General features: G+C 37.3%; 1 protein-coding gene across 15 annotated transcripts in view; it reads right to left on the bottom strand.

The window, feature by feature from the left end:
• Nucleotides 1-26,458, bottom strand: part of NRF1 (nuclear respiratory factor 1) — a 132,757-nt gene that overhangs the window by 48,711 nt on the left and 57,588 nt on the right. For all 15 annotated transcript variants that reach the window (XM_082399205.1, XM_082399202.1, XM_082399209.1 and 12 more), the window contains 2 exons: nt 13,117-13,257; nt 793-951 (listed from right to left, as the gene is read on the bottom strand). In XM_082399205.1, the coding sequence (XP_082255331.1) occupies nt 793-951; nt 13,117-13,257 (300 nt within the window). The remainder of the gene's footprint in view (nt 1-792; nt 952-13,116; nt 13,258-26,458) is intronic.

The following is a 26,458-nucleotide window of genomic DNA, read 5'->3' as shown; positions in this document are numbered from 1 at the left end:
AAGGGAACGCTATTTATTTATTTTATTTATTTATGGCTGTGTTGGGTCTTCATTTCTGTGCGAGGGCTTTCTCCAGTTGCGGCGAGCGGGGGCCACTCTTCATCGTGGTGCGCGGGCCTCTCACTATCGCGGCCTCTCTTGTTGTGGAGCACAAGCTCCAGATGCGCAGGCTCAGTAGTTGTGGCTCATGGGCTCAGTTGCTCCGCGGCATGTGGGATCTTCCCAGACCAGGGCTCGAACCCATGTCCCCTGCATTGGCAGGCAGATTCTCAACCACTGCGCCACCAGGGAAGCCCCTCTCAGTAGATTTTTAAAGCTAACTGAAAAAAATGAATATGCAGAACAAGTAAGGGAGGACACCTGGTTTAGTCTTTCTTCTTTTTTAAAATAAGTTTCATTATCAGCAGACTTTACTAACTTCACATCTCTCTATATTTATATTAGATGCTTGCTAACCAGAAATAAGGACATTTCAAGTCTTCAAAGTGATTAATACCTTTTACTTCAAGTTTCGTTAGTTTTTCCAAGTACCTTATAAAATTAAAACTGCTCCAAAAGGCAACTATGTAGAGAGAAGTGTAAATTCACAGACCCATCCCAAGTCTTTACAGTGATGGAGTGATGAATGGGAAAGGCTATAAATCAGAGAATATCAAACCTCTTTTGGGGGATAGGTTTGACTATTACACAAATGTTTTTAGACTTTATAGCATAAGAAGTAGAATAACAAAAATGAGGTGGTTGATTCAGAATGAAAAAGCAATAGGAAACTCAGGCCAGAGGAACTCTCACCCTCTGCTTTTGCTCTTCTGTGCGGACATCGCTCCGAACGTTTGCCCATGGGATATCTTCAGGCCACCAGATGGGCTTGCAGCTTTCTTTACCCCAGCCTGGTTTTCCCCGACCTGTGGAGTACTTCAGCATCTCTGGAATAAATGCCCGAAGCTGGGCCTGGAAAACAAGAGTGTGGTCATCAGCAGTCATGAAAGACATCTGGGATGTGTTTGTGCCTCCCAACAAATTCTAAGATTATAAAACAGAGAGCCTTCCTGGAGGGTTGTGGAGATTCCCAAAATGTGACTGTGAGAACCGACTCTTTCTCATAGGTTACTATAGCCCCATGGGTGATGGAGAATTATACATATGTTGGTAAAGTACATCTTAAGCTGTATTTCATACACTTGTTCCTATAAGATCAAGAATATCTGCCCCCATGTTTGATTTCCGCACCCTAAGGTACTATTGATGCTATAGCTTATTTCCCTTCTAGAACGTCCATGCATTTACGGTGTCAAAGTCAACATGTCTTCAACATGTTGTTCTGGAGGTAGTAATCAGAACAATTAGATGAGAGAAATAAGAGGTGAGGAACAGATAAAATCACCACTATTTGTAAATGGTATGACTGTGTATCTGGAAATCCCCAAGAGAATAAAATGAAAAAACTGCTATAAACAATGAGAATTTGGTAACATGATTGGTCACAAAATATATGAAAATAAATGGGCTTTACTTAATAAAAAGGGAAAATAACCCTAAAACTCTTCTAAAAAGTTTCTAGTAAGATAGTCCAATGTCTATGAGTCTGACATATAGATATACGTAATGAAGCATGTGTTGATCTTAATGAATTTCATTCAAATTTATTTTACAAATCAAATCCAGACCAGACAGATGTTAAACCACAGAGACAACTACCTTTCTTTATCTCCTGGCATGGTAACCATGCTGTGTGTGTATGTTGGGGGAGAAGGGGAGCCTACTTTGTGAATATTCTCAATTGCTGACAATGATTTTTGGCAAGAGAAGCAGTTTATCAAGTTATAATCTTCCTCCTCAGACCTACTGCTTTCCTTTGAACCTGGTGGTCTATAGTACACCAGAGATAAGCAGCATCCTTCATCTAAGGACACACTCATACTGCCTCTTAAGACCAAAAGGAGAGGACAATTTTAGCGTGAGTCACACCCAAGGACATGGGCTTGTAGCCGTAAAATAGAGAAAGAAAAAAATAGAAATGGGAATACTTAAGTATTAATAGAGGAATGAGTACAGCAAAACTTGTATTAAAGAGCCTATTTAAATATCAAGTGTTCTCATTTAAATACTATTTTACCAGAAGATGACAGAAATTAGTACATAATAGGGAAGCATGAAACCAAATCAGTAATGTTTACCTAATAAACATAGTTCTTGCTGACAGTACTTACATCGTTAATTCTTGTCCCAAGCCTGCCATTTCACCTCTCTTTCTAAGTACCCCCCATCTCCCAGACAGTCTCCTGCCTGCAGGATATGGTATTATATACTCATCAAGCAGCATCAAGCAGCAGGCTAATAGAAATGTATCCATTTGCAAACCCAGGCTATCAGCTGGCTCATGAAGTCACTTCTTCAGTTATTTTAAGAAAGTGCATCACAAAGTCATTTTTCCCTTTATCCTGGCTTCCTGGGAGTGTCTTTTTCTAGCCTCAGTTATATAGAAAAGGAAAAGGCTTAATCCTCACACACAATATTTACATTTCTTCATATAAATAAATAATAGCTTTCTCAGATGCATAAACAAAATAAACTCATACCACAGACTTTTATAAGTCTTCCCCTTTCTTTTAATCCCATTATCAGTCTCCAAAAGGAGAGTTCTATATATCCATGCCCAGCAGAGTGAGGAGATAATGAAATAAGAAGGCCAAATATCTCTAAATTAACAAAAAATGTAAGTTTTTAAAAGATGTTTTATGTGTTAGAATTTCTGGATGGGAAATGTTTCAAAGCCCCGGGAAGAAGACAGTAGAGGCTAATATGAGAGGCAGGAGAAATGGAAGCAGCACAAAGGAAAGGTTACTTCCACAGGCAAAAACCTCATTAAGTTAAAAAATGGGCCCAGAGTGAAATTAATAAGTTCCAATTCAGAGTCAGATCTTAGCTTTTTAAAGTACTATCAACTGTACAAAATTTGTCCCTATATCAAACAAGAGGCAAAAAGCACTTTCTACTACAAAAGTTAACTTTTCAAGCCTGTACAGTTTAGAGATGAAGGACAATCTTTGCTTTTAAGTGCAGAGATAATGTGCCTTCACTGAAAGAAGCAATTTTCCACCAGACTATTTTCATACTGTCCCAAATAACTAGTGCTAATAAAGGCATATTAATAAGGGGAAATGAGCTGTCCGGTATAGAAAGAGTTAAATGATTCCTTTCCAGAATTCAGCACTGTGCTCTCATTACCAGTTGGATTAATTACTGGTCCTGGAGAGTTTTGGAAACCCAGGCTACTCAATGCGCTTGTTAAGGAAGGTTTGTCTGTAATCCGCAGGGGAGACAATCAACAGGATCAGCAAAGGTAAAGCCTATCCTCTCCGGCTATCCTTTAATTGGGCTGCAACAAGCTTTCCCGGCCTCTCATTCTAATTTAGGGCTCTAGATGGGCTTCAAGTGCCCGGCGTGGTCAGTAAGCCCACCTCAAACCAGCTGAGAGTAGAAAATACCACTCCTTCCAGGGCACACTCAGCAAAGAAAAAAAATATTAAATTCATGCCAGTGGCAATCAATAGTAAAGATTATGTGGAAACCACAGATGGTTTAAAAAAAAGATTTTCTAAAACTCTGAAAGTTTTAATCTGGCCAAAATGAAACAATATTTCTTACTATGCTAGGAATTTTCCACTTGTAAATTTTGTTACTTTGCTGTCCAACAATGCATTATCCTTATATATTCCCAAGTACCCTTCTCCTCCCATTTCCTCTCTCTTTGCTCTGCATGTACCCGAGATGAGGAATTTTGAGGCTCCAGATGTCCATTTAGGTTCAGTAACCAAGAAAAGGCCTTTCAAACCAAAATGTTTGCCAACTCCATGTCTACTGAAGAGATCAGAGAATATGTAACAGATTTAAAGAGAAGGTAGCTAAAATCAAACCACATTGAAAGGTGATGTTTTCTATACCCTACAGGAAAACAGCAATGTAGCAGGGAAGGAAAAGTGAAGAATTTTCAGACTGTGGCTTCATTACTGTAATTTAAAATTATGAACTTCCAGGTTGACAGTCCCAATCATACTCAAATGGATATTTAAAGGGCATTAGGAAATAAAAGCAAAATGATTTTTTTGCTCACTTTTGGGAATTATTTGTACCGCTGACCTCTGTTCATAGAGATAATGAAAGTGGCTTTCCTTACTAGAAACACCAATCCTATATCCCCATGTTCCCTAGTAGTGCTAGCAGAAACACTGGTTTCTCTTAATCGCATTTTCCCATAAAACACATTCCCATAAAAACATGGGAAGAACAAGTTTGGAAGGAAAGATAAAATTAGAGAATTCAAGGGACAGCCAATGAAGACACTCCTCTCTCAAGCCAACACTTCTGCTTCTCTATCTCTACACCCCATCTACCCATTACATTGTCTCCCTCCCATTAATCAAAATGCTCTTAAAATTCTACCTTCTCTTTGAAGGAGTCTCAGATTAGTCAGTTTCTGCTACCTTATCCTAGTTGGACTCTTTTGTATAAAAATTTAAATAACACAGATAAAGTCAAAGCTCTCTTTTTGATCTACCCTTCCCCAATCTAGTCACCTGTCCAGAGGCATCAATTTGATGAACATCCTTTCTTACAGGCCAAATTCTATGCATTTACATAAATACATGCTGGAAAGGAAGTTTTATGTGATGAAAGAAAACACATGTATTCACATATTTTAGTATAACTCACTTTTTCTACTCAACATTTTGCCATAGAGATCTTTTCACAGTAGTACAACTAGAATAATCTCATTTTTAAAGAAACAGTTGCTTAGTATCCACAGTATAGATTTTTCCATTTTATTTAACCATTCTCCTATTGATAAACATTTAGGTTGTTTACAATGCTTGTACATGCTTCTTTGAACACACCTGTGAGTATTTCTCTAGCAGAAAAGTGGAATTGCTGGTTAAAGTGTATATGCATTTTAACATTTTAATAGATACTGCCTAACTGTCCTCCTAAAAGACTGTCAATCCTATTCCCACCAATGGTACAGAACAATACCCATTATTTCAAAACCTCCCTTCACACGTTAAAAAAAAAAAAAAAAAAAAGCTTTAAATCTTTAATTTGTTTTCATGTTTTTCCTTCATTCTGCTTCCAAAAGGAAATGAGAGCATAGCTCTGTCACCTGTATACTGTCCACAGCCTCTAGGCTGGGGCAGGTCCTGACCCCTGCCTGCCGGCTGCCTCGAGGGCACAGGGCGCCTGGGGGTTCAGGTGCAGCCCCAGGGGTCGCCTTCACATTTTTTAATTATCCTGCTTTCTTATTTTGGCTCATCGGATGTTAGGGAAATGATTTAATTTTCATTACTAGTGAGGCTGAGACTCTTTTTATATGTTTACTGATTATTTTTCCTTTTTACAACTGTTCATAATGCTTTGCTTATTTTTCTAATTATCTTTTTTCTTATTAATTTGAAAGAAATATTAATCTGTTCTAGATATTCTGTCATATAATATGCAACTATTTTTCCCTAATCTAGTTCTGTCCTGAATATGGAATTTATATGCGTGCTCCCTTCTCTTGGTATTCCTGAATATACCCCTTAATTATTTTACTCTCAAAATATGCTGTGTTCTATTATATTCCCTTAATCTCATCCTGCTTACCTAACATTTACAAAATGTGGAATGGCTTCATATACGTAAACACTTTTTGATCATTTTAGACAGTAAGAAAAGCCTACTCTGCACATAGATTCTGACACAACAGTAGGAGAAACATTTGGGAGCTGTGATCTACAACAGTGGTTCTCAAAGTTGGCTGCACACTGGAATTGCCTGGAGAGTTTAAACACTGCAGCAGCCTGTATCTCATCCCCAAAGATTCTGACTTAATTGGTCTGGAGTGTGGCCTGGGCACTAGGATTTTAAGTTCCCCAGGTGGTTCTACTGTGCAGCCAGTTTAAGGACCACTGAACTAATTTAAATACTTTTTATCCAGCCCTTCTTCTTTAAAAAAATTTTTTTTAATTGTTGTAAAATATACATAACATGAAATTTACCATTTTACAATGTACAATTCAGTGGCACTAAGTACATTCACAATGTTGTACAACCATCACCACTATTTCCAGAACTAATTCATCATCAAACAAAAACTCTGTACCTATTAAACAATAATTCCCCATTTCTACTTCCCCCAACCCCTGGTAACATCTATTCTACTTTGTCTTTATGAATTTGCTCATTCTAGATACCTCATGTAAGTGGAATCACAAAATATTTGTCCCTTGTGTTTGGTATATTTCACTTAGCATAATTTTCTACTCTTTAGGTAGAAGAGGCCAGATCTATGCTTTTTCAAAACAAAACAATACTCAAAAAACCTAAACTGATAACTGATGAATGTTTTCTAAGTAAAACATGTCAATCCCTGTGAATAATTGCTTTCAAAGAAACAGTCGCTGTGTTGAGTGCTTCTGAAGGTTTCCCCTGAAAACTTGTGAAGAATTACTACCCTGTTGCATCACCACTCCAAGGGAATATTAAAGCAACAAAGATTGCCCCAGTGAGAGTAAGAGGAGGGCAATAAGTTCAAGGGAGGAGAGGAAAGGGAGAGGGGGAAAAGGAGTGGATTTTAACCAGTAATACCGGACTGGTCTTTCCAGAGATATTTTTTCTATAATTATATTCTTTGCCTGGATCTCTTCTAACACAAATTCCAAAAAGATTAACAACCTCCCAAGAACAAGAGACTACCATAGGACTCAAATGTGGTAAAGAACATAACTGATTTTCCACTAGCAAAATCATAATTATTGCTTAAAGACTCTACAAGAAACAATATAAGTCCTTAAACTCAAAAAGTAGTCTGTCGTAGAGAATGGACTTGAGGACACGGGGAGGGGGAAGGGTAAGCTGGGACGAAGTGAGAGAGTGGCATGGACTTACATACACTACCAAATGTAAAATCGATAGCTAGCGGGAAACAGCCGCATGGCACAGGGAGATCAGCTCGGTGCTCTGTAACCACCTAGAGGGGTAGGATAGGGAGGGTTGGAGGGAGACGCAAGAGGGAGGAGATATGGGGATATATGTATATGTATAGCTGATTCACTTTGTTATAAAGCAGACACTAACACACCCTTGTAAAGCAATTATACTCCAATAGAGATGTTAAAAAAAAAAAACAAAGAAGTGTAGTCTGTGAGTCAGCAGCATTGGCATCACCTAGAGGTTAGAAGGCAGAATCTCAGGTCCCACTCCAGTCCTACTGATTGACAATCTGCATTTAAACAAACAAGACTCTCAGGTGATTCCTATGCATACTGAAGTTTGAGAAGCAAAATTTAGCCCATCCTCTGGTCTCTGGTCTGAAGTATCCAAGAAAATTTTGCTGACCTGGCTTTCAAAATCTCTGAAAAAGATGACTTCATTATTTCATTGTAAATGGGATTGCAGAATCTATACCATATTAATGATTTCTTCTCCTAAGCCTTTTCTCAACCTCCTTCAATTCTTACACAAAGAGGCAGACAGAAATGGGATAAGTTCTAGCCAGTAGCCACTATTCTTAAAGGTGCCTAGAAATCCAAGTTTTCATTTTTTCACTAAAAATACTACAGAGCTATGTGTTTTTTACCACATACACCGAAAAAGACTTTCTCAGAATCAAGATATATTTATAATAGTAAAAACAGAAGCTTTTCAGGTAAACATTTTATTTACTCATATAGAATTATACTTTTACCCAAACCAAAAACCAACAAGCAAAACACAACAAAAACCACAACTACAGACCCGCTTCCTGAAAGAATCAGGACATTCAGCTCACATAGAATTTAAGATACTATGTTATATGTAACTTCAACCTGTTGCAGAAGACAATTTTGATAGTTGCTGGAGCAAGTCAAGAAATTCTTTTACAACAGTAACTGTCCAGTGTAGATTACCAGAGATACTCAGTCTGAGCGATGATGGCAGTATAGTTTTATTGAAAAAAAAGAGAGGGAGAGAGAGTAATGGGGGGCAGGAGGAGACAGAGAGGCAGAAGAAAGCACTGCCAATATGGACTCCACCCTAAGTTCTATTTGTTTGTCACTAGCTTGCTTCATAGGTTGCTTCCTCTCTTTATGCCTCAGTTTTTTAATACATTATGACCTGTGTTGTCCACTTCACTGCTGAGCAAAAAAAAAAAAAAAAATCTAGGTTCATTAACTTTCTCTAAGTGAAAAATGGGTGAGAAATGGTATGTTCAGATTATTCAAAAGTTAATATAGGTAACGTATATAACTACTATTAATAATTAGTAATAATACCTTTGTGTGATTCCTTAGTTTTCAAAGTACTTTCCAATATAACATCTCATTTTTTCTTCCTCCAACTCCATAAGGTAGAAGGGCAGGTATTATTCTCACTTTCGTAAGATGAAACTGAGAACCAAGGCTACTATGTAGTAGAACGGGGATTTAAAGACTAGATCTTCCAGCTAACTTCCTAATTTGTAAAGAATTAAAATAATGGGACACATAACTTTAGAACAATATTGAATATAATTTACTCTCTTTGGATGATTCAGAACTCATTTTAGGATTGTATATGGAATTATACTTGTAAATTAGGGTCATCAATATAAACATTAGTCATCTCCATAGCATTCAGTGCAGATAAGATGATTAAGAGAGCTGTCTGGTTAACCCAAAGTCCATCTCTATTCCAGTGCACTTTTATAATTCTGGAATTTTATCAGTTCAAAGAAGTCATGAATTATCCATATGGTTTCAACTCTAGAATTGGTGTCCACTTAAACTTACATTGTCCTTTATGGCTACAGACCATATCTGAGCTCTTCTTCCTTGACTATAATAGAAATTACACACACATTCTCTCTCTCTCTCTCTCTCTCTCACACTGGAGAGCAAGGGTTAAATGAGATACTCCTGTAAAGAACTTAGTGTTGTGCCTTCCAACACACAGTAGCTACAGAAGAGAAAAATAAGAGAGAGAGAGAGAGAGAGAGAGAGAGAGAGAGAGAGAGAGAGAGAGAGAAAAGAGTTGACATCTTCACTGGAACGTTAAAAAATCATTGGACAAAACAAAGCAGACACATCATCAAACTTACACTTTAAAAGATTCAATCTGGGGTTTCTATGGTTATAAAAGAAATTCATGCTTATTAGACAAAGACACTGAAACTCACCCATAATGCCACCACACATATATAATCACTGTTAATATATAGGTGTATATCCATCTAAAGTTTCACACACACTCACACACATACAGGCAAGTTTCATGTGCATGTTTTAAACAAATGAGATCAATTAACTCAATATTGTATTCCCTGGGGGGAAAAAAAATCTACCTGCCCCCGCCCCAAGTAGAAGAAAACAAACAAAAATAAAGCCCTAAACCCCTCAAATTAGAGTACATAAGAAATGCTATTTTATAACTAGTTTTTAATTTAATATACCACAGTATTATTCTACTGCAATAGAGAGCAAAATCATCATTTTTAGTGTCTAATATTTCACTGCACAGTCACTTCTAGTCTCTTTTTTGAGCTAAGCTGCTCTTCTTTCCATGTAAATTCTAAACACCACTATTATAATTTATTCAATCACACTGTTCTCAGATTTTCCTATTGTAAACAATGCCATGAGCATACATCTTTACTTACTTGGAGGGCATGACATGCACATTTAAAATTTTGACAACCTGCCCTCTGGAAAAATTGTACCAATGTATATTCTATTGATGATGCTTTATATTCCCATAACCTTGCCTATCTAGGTTTGGTTTGAAATAGAACCCTGCTTTTACTACCATTAATAGTGAAAGGTTTTAGGATCCATAAGTTAAAAAAAAAAAGAGGTGTTTGGCTAACATTAAGAAGAAAGCAAATATTTGAGGAAAACAAAATAAAACACAATTAAAAAAAAAAAAGGGTTGTGGGGTGAGGAACCCCAGGATCCAACTCCTCAGAAATTCCCGTTCAGCTGGGAGCTGGGTTCTTCATCACCCTGCTCACTCCTCCTCACCATGTTTGTTTTATTTGTTATGTGTTATTTTTTACTCATCATCTGTGGTGAGACGGGTAAGGAGGGAATGTACAACAATAAAGAAGATGCATGCTTCCAACAAAGTACCTCTGAGACTGACTCATGACTTAGTACCAGCTTCCCTTGGAGATACCACTGCACCAAGCTCTACTGAGTGCATATTTCATAAAAATGGAAAACAATAGTTTTAAATGTTTTACCTCCAATGTGATAATTAAACTGTTTGCTCTGACTTCTGTGACCGTCCCCAAATTTTCCTAATTATCAGTAGCCATGATTTAATATAATAAAAACCTCAGATTATTTCAACCTAACACACCAAATGTGACAAAGAAGCAAAACATGCCCATCACAGGAGAGGAGTTTACCTAAACATAGTGCACTCCTTCTCCTTAATGACGACTCCTTACTTCTGATTAAGTAAGCTTCTTAATCAGAAGCTTAGTTAGCTTTAGGTGTACTTTATATCTGAGATAGAGAGTAGATTCTGTACATTAATCAGATAAGGTTCACTTTATGTTTTCTTTAACCAGTCAGAATGGTCCTAGGGATAGAATAACAGCAGGTATGAAATGACAGGAAAAAAGTTTGGATAATGCTTTCCTTTGGAACCATTATCCAGAGATACTTCAAGTGTCCACAGAAAGATCTGTGAATCCAACAATCAAAAGATTACAATTCAGCATTATATTTATAAAATACTGCATTACTTCAAACCAAGTTGTTAGTTCAGACTTAGATAAAAATAAAGTGCCATCTCTTGAGCTGCAGCATCAATGTCTGCACTGAGTGAACACCCACTCAGGAGACTTGTGATCCAGTTACCCACTACCCTGGATTCATTTCTGCTCTGCCTCTTAGGTCATTTACTGAACAGATATTGACGGAGTACTACAGTCGCCCCTAGGTATCTGCAGGGGATTGGTTCCAGGACCCCACCACAGATACCAAAATCCGAGGATGCTCAAGTCTCTTATATAAAATGGCACGGTATTTGCACATAACCTACACACATCCTCCCATATACTTTACACCATCTCTATATTACCAAAATACCTAATACAATGTACATGCTATGTAAATAGGTGCAGCGCTGCAAATTCAAGTTTTGCTTTTTGGAACTTTCTGCAATATTTGCCCCCCAATATTTTTAATCTGAGGCTAGTTGAATCCACAGACGCAGAACCCACGGATATGGAGGGCCAACTGCATTTAGAATACAGATATTATCTGGTGCCAGGCAGCTGCACTGGACAGCAGTGAAGAACAGAACTAAGCCCTTGCTCTCAATTCTAGCTGAAGAGACAGACCACACAGAAGTATAATGTTAACAAATAAGATAATTTCAGGTAGTGGTAAGTGTTACAAAGACAATAAAATAGGGGATGTATTAGGCTGTAACTTGGTGGTGAGGAGAAAGCTTCATTAGATGGGATAATCAAGAAAGGCTTGTCTCAGGAGGTGATATCTGAGTTAGACTTTGAAAAAGATAAGGTCAATCATGCAATGATTTGGGAAAACAATGTTTCAGCCAGAGGAAATAGCAAAAGTAAAAGAAAGAGCTTGGAGAGTTTGACAGGAAGAAAGAGGGTGAGTGTGGCCAGAGCACAGTGACTGAGGGGGAGAATGAGAAATGAGGTTGGAAGAGGCCAGGTTAATATAGGGTCTCAGAGGCCATGGCAGAGTCTAATTTGAGTCTAGGAATAGTGGAAAGCCATTAAAGGGCTTAAACAAGAGGGTGATATTACCTGATTTAAGTTTTTTTAAAAATCTCTGGTGGCTCTGTAGAGCATGGACTGCAGCAGAAAGGAGATCAATAGAACTGATCAATGTAAACAGTCCATGCATGAGATGCTAAAGGCTTGGGCAAGGGTAGTGATGGGAACTGAGAAGAATGGTCAGACTCAGAATACATTTCAGACATGAAATGACATGACTTGCTAATGAATTAGATGAGGTTTGTGTGGGAGTGAGGGCAAAACCAAGGATTACTCCTATGCTGGGACTTGAGCAACCAGATGGACCGTGGTGCCATCAGCTGATGTGAGGAATACTAGGGGAGGAACACATTTGGAGTGGAGAGTGGGGGCAGTCAAAGGTTCTGTTTCAGGCATGTTAGGTACTGGAGATCTAACAGTGGTATAAGCCGGGGTACAGATAGCATACGGATGGGATATAAAGCCGACAGGACAGGATGAGTTACTTGGAGAAAAACTACAGATAGAGCCCTGGGACTTGCCAATGTTGATCAGGTGAGAAGAGGAAGAGGAGCCAGCACAAGAGCTGAGAGGGGGCACCCAGTGAGGTAGGAGGATATTCAGGAGAGGGTGGGGTACAGAAACCAAGAGAAGAAAGTAGTTTTAGAAGGAAGGAGTAATCAACTATGTTAAATGCTGCTGGGAAGTCTGAATAAGATAAGGAAAGAAAACTCACAACTGGATTTAAAGCTAGAAGTATTAATAAAGAAATAAGGTAGAAAGATGTTATAAAAAAGGCATTTGATCTCGATCAAGCTATCACTTTTAAAGCTAAAAAAACTTATAAGGAACAGTCTCAGCAAAATCCCTGAGGTATGTTGATTTATCAGGCTAAGTACATTTTGACTTCCCCTCTCAAAGGGAGAGGAGGAAAGCAATGACTCAGGAGGGTGTCCTTCTGAGTTTTCCATTCTTACTCCCTGCAGAAGCGAGCCTTCCTTGGCAATAGTGTGGTGGCATTCAGAATGTATATGGAAAGAGGAGCAGCTCAGCCCAAGAAAGACTGAAAGTTTACTTGCCCCCCTGACTGTGATTCATCAAAGTCCTGATAGTCTCCTGCCCAAACCAACTCCAGCTAAAAGTTTCTTTATCTAACCCAAGGGCCCAAGTGAAAGGAAAAAACTGCCAACAGAAGTAGAAGACCATATCCACACCCTCGGCTGGAGCATTCTCCTGGCACTACATTTTCTTTTCCAAGGCTGCTACTGTTTCACTATCAGACTCCAGCCTGTGTCTCACTCTGGTGGTATATCACTGAGGACAAAACTAAAAAAAGTGATCTGAGGCCCGCCCACACCTGTGCCACCTCACTCCCTGCCCCTTACCTGAGTCATTTTGTCCACAGAGACTGGAATTCCATCGATGGTGAGAGGCGGCAGCTCTGAGTTAACCTCCTGTGGCGCAGGGGCGTGCTCTGCCAGGGCAGACTCCAGGTCTTCCAGGATCATGCTCTTGTACTTACGCACCTGCAGGGAATTAAAGGCAGAAGTAAACAAGATGCCCAACAACCAGGGAGGGTTGGTGCCAAGCAACCAAAGAGCGGGTGGGGCTGGCCTCCCTCAGCCATTGCAGAGCCCTAAGAACAAACACGTCTACAACTAGCAGATAAAAATACCCGCTGGCCCCAAAGACATCACATTGTACAGAATTAAATGAAAAGATGATGAAATTACAGGTAACAATTGTAGAAAGAAACCAGAGGAAAAAAGTTTTACAGAAATACCGCTCCTCAGTTAAAATCACCTTTTCTCCGTAAATGCTGGCCCCAATACCTCTTCCAGATCTAACAGGAATGGCATTCATTATTCTGCATTTCCCAGGCCATTTGATAAAACCTAGCTATGGCAGTTAATTACCAAAATCATTTTCAAGATCACCGAGGCCTTATGTCTCTGAAACTCTAAGAAACCTATTTGAAACTTTCCTATGCCGTTACTTTCCTGCAAAGCTAGACTACCAAACAAATAGGAGATTCAAGTGTACAAGAGGCTGCACTGAAAGGCATCAGAGAAAAAAACCAAGCTGGGTGCCATAGGTGTCATTATCAGCAAGGCCCAGGGCCAGAGAGAGCACCACAGGTCAAGTCCTCCTCCTTTCTGGTACTCCCTGGTGACAGAGGTGAACTTCAAACCCATGATGCGTCTGTAACTCTGACAAGCCCAGGTCTGAAGCAGATACTGTTACTCTGACTCCATTCCTTCCACTGCCAGTGAAAGGTCTCTCAAAAAACAGAACTTAACAGCAGCACCTTGTACATGTACACATTCTTCTATCATGAGCAGAAATGGTAGACAGACACTGGATCCTACCACCACCAATAATGGGTTCATTCACTTACAAGAATACACAAGGGGGATGAGGATACCTTTGGGGATAACAAAGAAGCCATGGAATTATAGAAATGTGACAAGATGGGATAGAAAATTAACTTGCTTTCAGGGCTCAGGCCATTATCTTAGAAAAAAAGGGTAAGAGAAAATGAGGTTTACCCAGAAGTTATGACAATGTTTGAGTCCTGGGTTTTCTGCTAAGTGGACTGAACTCCAATCACCACACACTTCCTTATAAATATCTCACTATGAAGATTAAAAGAGAAAGATTCCCATACTCAACCTCAAGCATATGGAAAAGTAAAAATTATTGTTGGCTACGATGTACAACTTTTACAGAGTTTTCCAAATAGATCAACAATAAAAGTGATGAAAGAAAAATAGTGCAAACGTGTAGAATCATTATTATCTCTAGAGATTCAGTTTTATCCTAAAAGAGAAAGTTTCAAAAATTACTGCTGATATATTTATTGTAACAAAACAGCTGTGTTGTCATGGCATCTTTAAGGATACATATTTTCTGATTTCTAGGTTTCTATATCCTAAGTAGAGTTTTTACACTACCAACTCACAGAAAAACTGAGTAAGCCTACTTTATGGTCTTTGAACTTTAATGTATCAGGTTAAATCATTATATTAGTATGTATTCCCATAGTAGGAGTGAATGAAAATAATATGAGTAAATTTCATTGTGCAGAAACACCTGGCATTCAAAGACAAAAAATCATTAGATTATTACTATTATTACATTATTAGCTAGTTTCAAACAATTTCAGCCATTTGTATGGGTCAGCAGATTTCTAGGAATTCAGATCCAGGCATTTTGCTATACTTACCCATGCTATATAATTCCTTAAAAAAATCTTGATTAAAAAAAAAAAAGAAGCTGGTAGAGCATCCCTCAGAGTAATTTACAACTTCAGGTGTGACCACAATATTTCTAAGTCTGCTTAGCAAAGTTAACTAACTTTCCCAGAATTAAAAAGCTAGGGCTTCAATTCTACCTGATCTATCAATCCTGAGATGAACCCCCACCCCCGCCACATTTATCATTCCTCTGAAATTGGAATACATGTTAAAATTGCTGTAGACCAGGTGTTATGGGGCATAGCAGTCACTGACTGCACATATGTGAACATGGCTGTTATCCCTGGAGGCATGACTGTAACCCCTGGCCTTTTAAATCAACAAACCATTTAGCACCATTTCAGAAAGGAATGTGAGTCTTGGTTGTGGTCTGATAACTTACTTCCCCAGTGATCCTTCTGGTAAGACCAAAAAGTACCAGCATCAAACTTGTCGCAGCTTGGAAAAAGTCTCAGAGACAACAGTAGAGCTTTTTTTGAAAGAAATGAAGCACCACCCATGCTCTTGATGGCACAGAGGACAATATTACATGAAACCACACATACAATGATGACGCTGAAGCAGGAAGTAATCCAGAAGAATTGGACTGTGAGTGCGAAAAAGTTTTAGGAATAGCTAAAAAAAAATTTAGAAATAGGAAATTTATTTCACTTACATTTTCCTTTCTATGTATTTACAAAAGCAGTATGATTAAAATCTGTATCTAAGTAAGCCTGAAAGAGCTCTTTCAATAAGTATAAAATAAAAATTCTAAGTGATAATAAGCATTGTGTCAGAGTTTGTCATTTTTTCTTTTTTTTTGTACTACATAAATAATGGTGCATCTTATAATTGATGGTATCATAGATATGATGAAATACAGGTTTGTTTGTTTTCCAACTTCCACCTTCTATTCCCAAAACCACAGCTAAAGCCTTTGTCACTTCACACCAATATGTCGCTGTCAACTAACTTGTTTCACAATTAAAGTTAAAAATCACTTAAAAACAAAATCAGATGGTCTGCCTACCAATCTCTCCTCCCCCAATTCATCCTCTATGCTGCTGCCATTTTAAATTTCTTAAACACTGATAAATTATAATGAAATACCATTTATTGAACACTTGCTGTGTCATGTACTGCATACATTATTCAATTAATTCTCACATAATTCTATAAAGAAACTACCATTATACCCATTTTGCAGATAAGAAAATTCAGGCTTAAGTAACTTCCCCAAATTATATAGCTAGTATATAGGAATATAGCAGAAAATCAAACTAATTTTTAAGTAGCTTCAAAGCCTGTATGTTCAGCCACTTCACTATCATTTATCTTTTTTTTTTTCTTTTTTTCTTTTCATTTATCTTTTTTCTCAAAAATACTCCTACAGTTCCCCACTTCTTATAGGATGAAGTCCAAACTTCTCAGTCTTGCATTTCAACTGTTCTGATCATTCCCTACTTTCCCAATACTCTCCACCAGGGCCACCAGGTACAGTTGTGCATGCCCAGCTCTGAGAACTATGTGAATAGCACCCTCCTGAGTTCCCAGGGCATAACCCAGAGTCCTACTGGGCAGCTTTGCTCACCATCCTCCCTCTTTAGCTGGCCATCCTCCTCACTAACTTTTGCATCTAGCAAGTTCTTTTCTGTCTCTGGGTCTTTAATTCTGCTTCTTATCCAAATATTATCCATCTTTCAAGGCCCAACTCAACTTCCACTTTCTCTGAGAAAACTTCCCAAGTGTTCTTGCCATAATTCTCTTACTCCTTTAAACTCCTACAGATTCAAATAATCATGTGTCACCTACATTGTTATTTCCAGGGTACACTTGTACACAACTAGTGTTATGACATCACTGAGCACAGGAACCAGGTTATTTTGTTTATTTTTAAAATACATATTATGAAACATTTCACATATTCAGACATGTACAGATAATACATTAACAAACATCCTCATAATTAACAGAGATGAGAGTGTTTAGGGTGTTTACAGGAGCCATTAGAGTTCTGGGCACAGAACGCGCTTGTTGAGGATTTAGGAATTGGATGCTACAACCGTAAGGTCAATGGGCCTTTAGTGAGGTTGCAAAAACAGTTCCAGACAAGATATCATAATTCGTTTGCATACTCAAAGCTTTTCTGGATAAAAGAGGAATCTTCAGGAAGGTCTCAAAAAAGATTTTTAAAATTATTTTTTACCTATGAGCCCCTCTGAGATTAAAAATATATTGTCATCTGAGGTATATAACAAAGAGATGCTCAAGTGCAAAGCTGCCTTCAGACTTGTGATCCTGAAGCATGCCTGGCACAGAGCCAGGCCACAGGCTGTGGCCCATGAAATCTGTTGGCGTCATTCTGTTCTCTCTTCAGTCCCAACGTCAGCCTCTTCCCTCTCCTGCCTCAGTCCAGATCTCAAGTTTTCCCCTTGCCCCCTGGATCCCTAGTTTTGAACCTTGAAACCTCAAAGGACTTAGATGGATGGAATCCTTACCTCGTACTTTGTATCTAACAGTGTTAGATATTTATTGAATAAGTTAATAAACAAGCAATAGGGCTTTTCCTTTACTAATTTTTAAATATGCTTCCACATTTCATGTTAACCTGAAGCCATTTTTTAAAAACCTATCTAAATAAGTGAATGACTTAGAACAAGAAATCATGATAGTATTGGAAAGGTGGAATTAAACAAAGGCAGAAGGATGACTTCAAAGAAGCTGGTGATAACCCCAGAGCTACCTCTTGCTTCTGTGACTGTGACTAATTTCTGTACCTTAGAACTGGTTAGTCATACCCAGAGTATCCCCATCGAAATGCTATGGATTATTGACTCTGAGGAAAGAGCTCCACCTTCAGAAACTCCCATGGTTCTTCTGAAAAAAGATGGAAATTCTCTCTGTCCCTCAATAAAATTTTTCTAGGCCTATTCTACAAAGCTCATAAAAGTATGTGATAAGGCAGTAAGCCACCAAGAGAATGTCCTTAGGGCACAGCAACTTTAAAATCTACCATTTGCCAATGCCTTTCATGCCAGTTCTCTGTAAACGTTATATATAGGGGAATGATAATAAACTTTAATTAATTTCTACTGCTCCCCAGTGAAGTTGGTATTATCCTTATTTCACACATGAGGACACTGAGCCACATATAGGAAAAATCAATGTGGGAAACCACTCAAGAAATCAAAGCCTAAACAGAGTTTTCACAAAAGGGAAGTTTTTAGCTACATATGCCCACTCTAGTTAACATCAACTCATGTGCAGGATTGAATTAGCCTGTCTAAATGTTGATAACTCTATGTTTTACTATGGGAGCCACACCTTCATTCACTAAGAATGATACTCAAAAAGACCAAAACATTCAATGGAATTATTCTGGAGGTCTTTTAACTTGCTTTGTTTTAAAGAGCAGAGGCTTAAAAAGACAAAAGTTTTAAACTGCAGAGGACATTAGATCTGAAGGTAGTAGATCCCAAGCAACTTAGAGAAATCTTGAGTTTCTAGGTTGAGGAACTCTCATTCTCCATCATAGTCAAAGTCCCTTTCTGAGAGTTTGCCTAATTTTAAGTTATTTCACTACCCCCATGTTACATATATAAACATGGCATATGTAATCTCTGAACCAGCAGCTTCTCCATCCAAAAAATATTTATTATTCATTTGTATGCTAGGCACTGTGCTAAGGAAAGGGCTGGGGACAAAATGGTAAGCAAAGTTATCAGTCACAGTACCCCACTGTTGTATATATTCTAATCTAGTGGAGAAGACAAACACAAAAATAATCACAAAAATAAATGTGTAATTACAAACTGGGACAAGTACTATAAAAGATGACACAATCTAACTTAATAGATCTTTACTTCTCAAGATCTCAATTTCGATCCAATGCAGGATCAGAATTTAGAAACCAAATCTGCATTCTGAATTTCTAAGTGCTGCCAAACGTTTAGGATGCTTCATTCATTCAACAAATATCACTGAGCAACTGTTCATGGCAGGCACAGTGCTTGGCACTGGGAGCATAACGGAGAATAAAGTAGATCCAGTCCCTGCCATCTTAAGAGCTCACAATCTAGCTGGGGACAGACATTAATCAAATAATCACACAAATCAGTAAATAATAAAGCATCTATAGTAAGTGCTCAGAGGTGCTGTGAGAGTCTTGGATAGAACAAGGGGCTTTAATCTGCACAGGGAGGTCAGAAAGGTTTCACAGAGGAAGTGTCAACTGAGATGAGTTCTTAAATATGAGTCAAAGTTAATAAGGTGAAGAAGGAGGTAAGAGAGGGCAAATCAGAGGGAAGAGCATACACAACAGCTTTGTGGAGGAATGAAGCAAGGGAATGAACAAAGACTCTGTGGTTGGAGTAGAGAGAGAAGCTGGGGGATGCGGCAAGATGAGGCTAGAGACAGGTGGGAGTCAAGCAGAGGGCTCCTGCCACCAAAAAGGGAACTGGATGGACACCAAGATTGGTAGCTAGGGTCGTGGCAATGGAAACAGAGAAAGTGGGCCAATTTCAGAGATATTTAGGAAATGAATGGAGAACAAAGTAACAGATGGGGTGTGGGGTGGAGAAGAGGAGAGGGAGGTGCTAAAATGGCTCTAGGTTTCTGCCTTGCGTAACTGGATGAGGAGGACAGATATTGGAAACAGACATTAATTTCTTTGGTTGGGGAGGAGAAGACTTTAGTTTTGCTGAACTTGAGATGCTATTAAAATATCCAGGAGGAGATTCTTCTCTTTCCTATTCTCTTTCAGTCAATCTTTTGAAAGTATTTTTGATAATGTCTGTTTTGTGTTATTTGCATCTTCAATATATATGGAAATGACTTTCTTCCTTAAAAACTGCATACAAACATATGCACATATAGATGAAGTTTCTCTCTCTTACTTCCTACTATCTTTCACCTCATCACTTACTCACCCCCAAGGTTCTCTGGCCTCTTCTCTTGGTTCTGCAGGTCTGACCAGGAGGAGGGAAAGGGAAAGTGACCTTTGCTGTTCAGTGGCACCAGAATAATGACATTTATACTGCCTCTTTCCCTCCCCAGAAAGAAGCTAGCAGTAGCTATAGTGGGTGCTTGCTTATAACAACCATACTGACCTTTCACAGAACTGGGAAGAACTGGAAGGTATATTTGTCCTCCTTTAGAGGAGTGGGGGAAAGACTAAGAAAGTGAGATTAAATTTGAAACTCCACATTCAATATCCTAGACAAACCTATGGGAGATGTTGGGCCCTGGCTCTACTATCCAGAAATTGGGGACTCTTGGGCAAATCACTTAACCTCTCTGAGCTAGTATTCTCATCTGCAAAATAAATACCTACATCTCAGGGTTCCTGTCAGGACTACTGAGAATATAAATCTGCTATACTATACAAATGTTAGTTACAACAATCCTCTGCACTCAGCAATTTCATAAACATGTAGAAAATGCAGATTTACTTTTAAAGTAGGATCAAATTCTGTATGGTTCTATAACCTGTTTTCTTCACTTAATAATTCACCATCAGCATCTGAAAATATTAGATCTATGTCATCATGCTTAATGGCAGTGTAGCAGTCCTATCTATGGATGAGCCATCGATTTATCTGACCAACCCCTTATCTTTGAACTTTTAGGTTATTCTCAATTTTTAAAAAAATACTATAAATAGTACAGTGACTGATATCTTTGCTCATTTAATCAATTATTTTCTTAGGAGAAAATTTCAAAAGGAAGCTGGATTAAAAAGTGTACACTGGGGGCACTTTTTATACCAGTTGCCAAAATGCCCTCCAGAAAATTACACCAATTTACATTGCCTGTTTGATATGCCAACACTGCAAGTTTTATATTTTTTTCATGTTTGCCAACATGAGCCATGTAAAATGACTTTTTGTTTTAATTCCCATTTCTTTGAAAATTTCTGTGGTTGTTAAACATTTGTAGTTTCTCCTTTTGTTTATGTTCTTTTCTCTTTTGTCTTCCGGTATTTTAAAAAATATAATTTTTAAATGAAAAAATTTAAATATACAGAAAGGTGGAAAGAACAGTAAAATAAATGTCTGTACATCCACCACTTAGATTCAATAGTTGTACATTTTGGCATAATTACTTTATCTGCCATCTATACACACACACATTTTTTTGGGCTAACCACTTAAAGTATAGACTTTGCAACACTTTTTAAAAAAAATATTACTTATTTACTTATTTATTTATTTATTTAGCTGCACCAGATCTTAGTTGAGGCATGCGGGATCTAGTTCTCTGACCAGGGATTGAACCCGGGCCCCGTGCATTGGGAGCTCAGAGTCCTTTAACCACTGGACCATCAGGGAAGTCCCAACACTCCTTAATATTTCAACATGCATCTTGGAAAAATAAGGGCATGCTCATATATAACTACAATACAATTATCACAACCTGCAAAAATAACATACTTCCTTAATATCATCTTCTAATATCTAACCCATTTTCAAACGTATCTTTGGATCTTTTTATTCATTAATCTGTTCATATTTTTATTGATTTTTGAGAGCTCTTTATATACTAAGAATGTTAATCATTAGTTCACTCTTTACTGTGTGACCCTGGACAAAATACTTAAGCTCTTAAACCTTCAATTTCTACATCTGTAAAGCACAGATAATAACAGATATATATACATCATAGGGTTGCTGTAATGATTAAGTAAAAATCATAAAGTGCTTAGCAGAAACAGGCACATTGTAAACACTCAGTAAATTGTAGTTGTTGTTATTTTGAAAAATTTTTTTTCCAGTTTGTTGTTTTTGTTTACAGTGGCTTGCCATATATCCCAACTGTGGGCAAGGAGGTAATATGGGCAGAACACAGTATGGAGAAATAAATAAAACCCTGGAAAATATAAGAGAAACCTCAACACCACCTATTAAAAGACCCAGTAGGGACTTCCCGGGTGGCACAGTGGTTAAGAATCCGTCTGCCAATGCAGGGGACACAGGTTCAATCCCTAGTCCGGGAAGATCCCACATGCCGCGGAGCAACTAAGCCCGGGTGCCACAACTACTGAAGCCCACGCACCCTAGAGCCCATGCTCTGCAACAAGAGGAGACACTGCAATGAGAAGCCTGCGCACCACAACGAAGAGTAGCCCCCTGCTCGCCGCAACTAGAGAAAGTCTGCGCACAGCAACGAAGACACAACGCAGCCAAATAAATAAATAAATAGGTAAATAAAGTTAAAAAAAAAAAAAAAGGCCCAGTAAAGTTTTCAATCCCCCTTTGACAAATTTGTAAAATAACTGACAATCTTGAATCTGAAATCCATATTCCAAAGATGAATGGCCCTACTGAATTTTAATTTTCCAGAGTTCCCAGCAGCCTCCAGAAAGAAGAGCAAGAAGGAAGATTAATGATGGCTTCAGGTAGGAGGACAAAATGCAAATACCAAAATTTTAATATTTAATATTTAATGAGATAATACATGCAAAGTGCTTATAACTTATAACCTAGAACACAGCATTCAATAAATGTTAGACATTATTACAAAATCCAAATCATTTCTTTTACTGTTGTTAATATGAGATTATGTGGAATACACTGCATAATTGATTATGGTAAACATGAGCTCTGATTCTTTAATACCACCCTGTGTACTGGTATATATATAAGATTAAAGAATATTCTGTACTTTGAAGGTTTAACAGAAGTCACCCCAAATAATCAGGAGCGTAGTGTCCTGATGAAGGATATGGTTTAATTACTTTTTCAGTTTTGTACATGTTTATTATCCTACTGAGGTTTGGATATATTTTCGTTATTTTATTTTCTTATTGAATTATCCACTTAGGATTTTTAATTTAAAAGAACAAAATTAATGCATATCATTTCCTTACAATGTTCAATCTATTCTTATCTGCAATTATAACTCTTATCTCACTTCTAAGACTATATTTTTCTTCATCCTTTTTCTCAATTAGCATGCTAGAAGTTTTTCTATTTCATTGGATTTTTCATAGTACCATTTCTTGAATGTAACGATTCTATTTCTGTTTACAAAATCATTAATTTCTTCCTCATGTTTACTTACTCTATTTCTTTCTTAGACTTATTTCATTGTTCCCTTTCCAGCTTCTTGCTTTAGATATAGTTTCTTTTCCTTCTTTCTTGTGTATAAAGAAAAAAAAATCAAGGCAATAAACATTCCTTTGAGCACCAGTGTAGATCATAATTTTTAAAGTTTTTTAAAAATTGTTTTTAAATAGTCTGCAAATTAAGTTGTTTTTTCATATTTCCATGTGGCTGAAAATTCCTGTCAATCTTTTTTATATTAAGTTCTAAATTTTCTATACTTTGGTCAAAAACATGGCCTGTGTAATTTTCTGCATTTTACAATTTATTAAGATTTTCTTTGGGGCCTAATAATAACATATGGTCAATTCTTATAACCCATTCATGTAATTTTTCAAATACGGTATATTCAAAAATATATTTGTAAGATATCAATGTTAATATATCTATCCTTTATATTAACCTTATTAATTCTATTATTCAGACCTCTATGTTCTTATTTATATTTTTCTTCCTTGATCAGACAAAGATAGCAAAGCCTCCTACTACCACTGTGGCTTCTTTTTATTTTTTTCTCCCATTTCTAACTTTTTGATCTACATTCTTTGCTTTAATGTTACTTGAGGCATAAACTGCTTATCAACACTAGAAGACCTTATGGTTCTCAGTTAATACTCATTTGTCTTGAGAACCTGGCTTTGTCTGATATTAATGCTGTGATCCATGATTTACATTTGTAGGGATTTGTCTGACATACCTTTGCCTGATATTTTGCTTTTAAAATTTTAACAGCTTTACTGAAATATAATTCATATACCATACATATTAGTTTCCTATGGTTGCCACAAAGTATCACAAACTTGGTGGCTTAAAACAACAGAAATTCATTCTCTTAGTTTCACAGGCTCAAGCTGTTGGCAGGGCTGGTTGTTCTGGAGGCTCTAGGGGAGAATCCATTTTCTCATCTTGCCTAGCTGCTGTCTAGCACATATTCCTTTGCTCCTGACCCCTTCCCTGCACCCACCCTCTTGCTTCTGCCAACACATCTCCTACTTCTACATCAATCTCTCTTTGTCTCCCTCTTATATAAAGACACTGTGATTAGATTTAGGGCCTACCTGAACAATCCAGGGTAATGTCCCCATCTCAAAAATCTTTAACTTAACCACACCTGCAAAGTCCTTTTTGCCATATAGTAACACTCAAAGGTTCCAGGGATTTGGATCTGTATATCTTTGGTGGCCATTCATTAATCAGCCTACCACACATACCATACAATTCACCCGTTTAAAGTGTACAATTCACTCTTTTAAATATCTGTAGGGTCATGTAATAAGCATTATCATAATCTATTCCCCCTAAAAGAAACTCCATACCCACTAGCTGTCACTCTCCATTCCTTCATCCCCCCCTCTCCAACCTGGCAACCACTAACCTACTTTCTGTCTCTATAGCTTTGACTATTCTGGACATTGCACATAAATAAAATCATACAACATGTGGCCTTTTGTGAATGGATTATTTCACTTAGCACAACGTTTTCAAGGATCATCCATGCCGTAATATTTATCAGTACTTCATTCCTTTTTATTGCTGAGTAATATTACACTGTATAGATAATACAACTTTTTTTAATCCATTCATCAGCTGATGGACACTTGGGTTATTTCCACTTTGTGGCTATTATGAATAACGCTGCTATGAATACTGTGTATATGTTTTTGTATGTAAGTTTTGCTGCAATGAACACTGTGTGTATAAGTTTTGTTTTCAGTTCTCTTGGGTAAACGTAGGAGTAGAATTGCTGGGTCATATGTAACTTTGCTTTTAACATTTTGAGAAACTGCCAAAGTTTTCCAAAGCAGCTGCATCATTTTACATTCCCAACAGCAATGAATGGGGCTTCCAATTTCTCAACATCCCAATGCTTATTATTGTCCATAATTTTTCCAACACTTATTATTGTCCATCTTTTTTATTATAGTCATCCTAGTAGGTGTGAAGTATTTCACTGTAGTTGTGATTTTCATTTCCCTAATGATTAATGATTATTTATCAAGTACTCATGTGCTTCCTGGCCATTTCTATATTTTCTTTGGAGAAATATCTATTCAGATTCTTCGCCATTTTAAATAGGGTTAATTGTTTTTTGTTTTTGTTTTTGTTTTTGTTTTGGCCGCACTGCGCGGCTTGTGGGATCTTAGTTCCATGACCAGGAATCAAACCCATGCTCCCTGCAGTGGAAGCATGGAGTCCTAACCACTGAATCACCAGGGAATTCCGCGTTGTCTTTTTATTGTTGAGTTATAAGAGTTCTTTATATATTATGGATACAAATTCTGTATCAGATATATAATTTGCAAATATTTCCTCCCATTCTGTGGATTGTATTTTCACTTTCTTGATGGTATCGTTTGCATCTACTTTGAACATTTGTGAGTCACTGTATGTCACATAAATTTAATAGAATTGGGTTTTGATTTGGGTTGTTGTTCCAATCTAAAAGCAAATCTTTATTTTTAACAACAATATAAATATAGTATTTATATTTATGGTTTATAACAGAATTAGTTGGTCTCACTTATATTACCTTGTTCTATACTTTGTGTTTTGTTTTTTTTTAAATTCCTCCCCTTATTTTCTATCTTTTGTGCATAGACTTTTTCCTCTTTAGTGGTCTGGAAGACATATTTTGTCTCTAATTCTACTGGTATTTATTCTTTAGCCTATATTTATCAAGTGTCAGTCAACAGAAAAATATCTCCTGCTTTTTCTCAGTTTAGGCTATCAAATGACCATTTTTTTCCTGTTTCATAGAGTCTGTAACTTTTTGTATTCTATGGAGGACTCCAACCGTTTTCTAACACTTTCTTTTGAATTTTTCAGTGAGTAATTTTCAGAGGTATTTTTCTGAGTCTTCCAGATGAGGCTTTTTCATAGATCACATTATTATTAGTAATAGTAATACTATCTAAAAATTTTAATACTGAAGAAGACATGTCCAGATTTCATGTTTGTCAACTACATGAGGGCTGCCTGTCAGGTACCATTTTGCACTAGAAGCCATCTACCATATTCCTCTAAGGAAAGGTCCTAATATGCATCCTATTCTAGGGCCTCAGGAATTTAAAGGAAAACTCAAAACAAAACTCAAAAATGTTAAGAAAGAACCACAACAACTGTGTGTGTGAAAAAAAATACAATAAAATCTCAACTGATTACTAATTCTGAACTCTTGTAATATCTGTTCAATGTGGGAGATCTAATAAATGTTATCGTAAGCTAATAAATTTTATCCTAGTAAAAATAAAATGCAATTTAAATCTGGACAGATCATCATTCTACAAACGATTCAAAGTTATTTCAGCCAGAAAAAGAGTAGTTCACATAGTATAAGTATGCAAGGGCAAAATACTATTTTTATAAAGTTAGCTATGGATAAATATATA

Source organism: Balaenoptera borealis (genome assembly GCF_965194805.1).
Source record: "Balaenoptera borealis genome assembly, chromosome: 7".
Classification (NCBI taxonomy): Eukaryota; Metazoa; Chordata; class Mammalia; order Artiodactyla; family Balaenopteridae; genus Balaenoptera; species Balaenoptera borealis.
The sequence above is the reverse complement of the archived record's forward strand: the minus strand, read 5'-3'. Positions and strand labels throughout refer to the sequence as shown.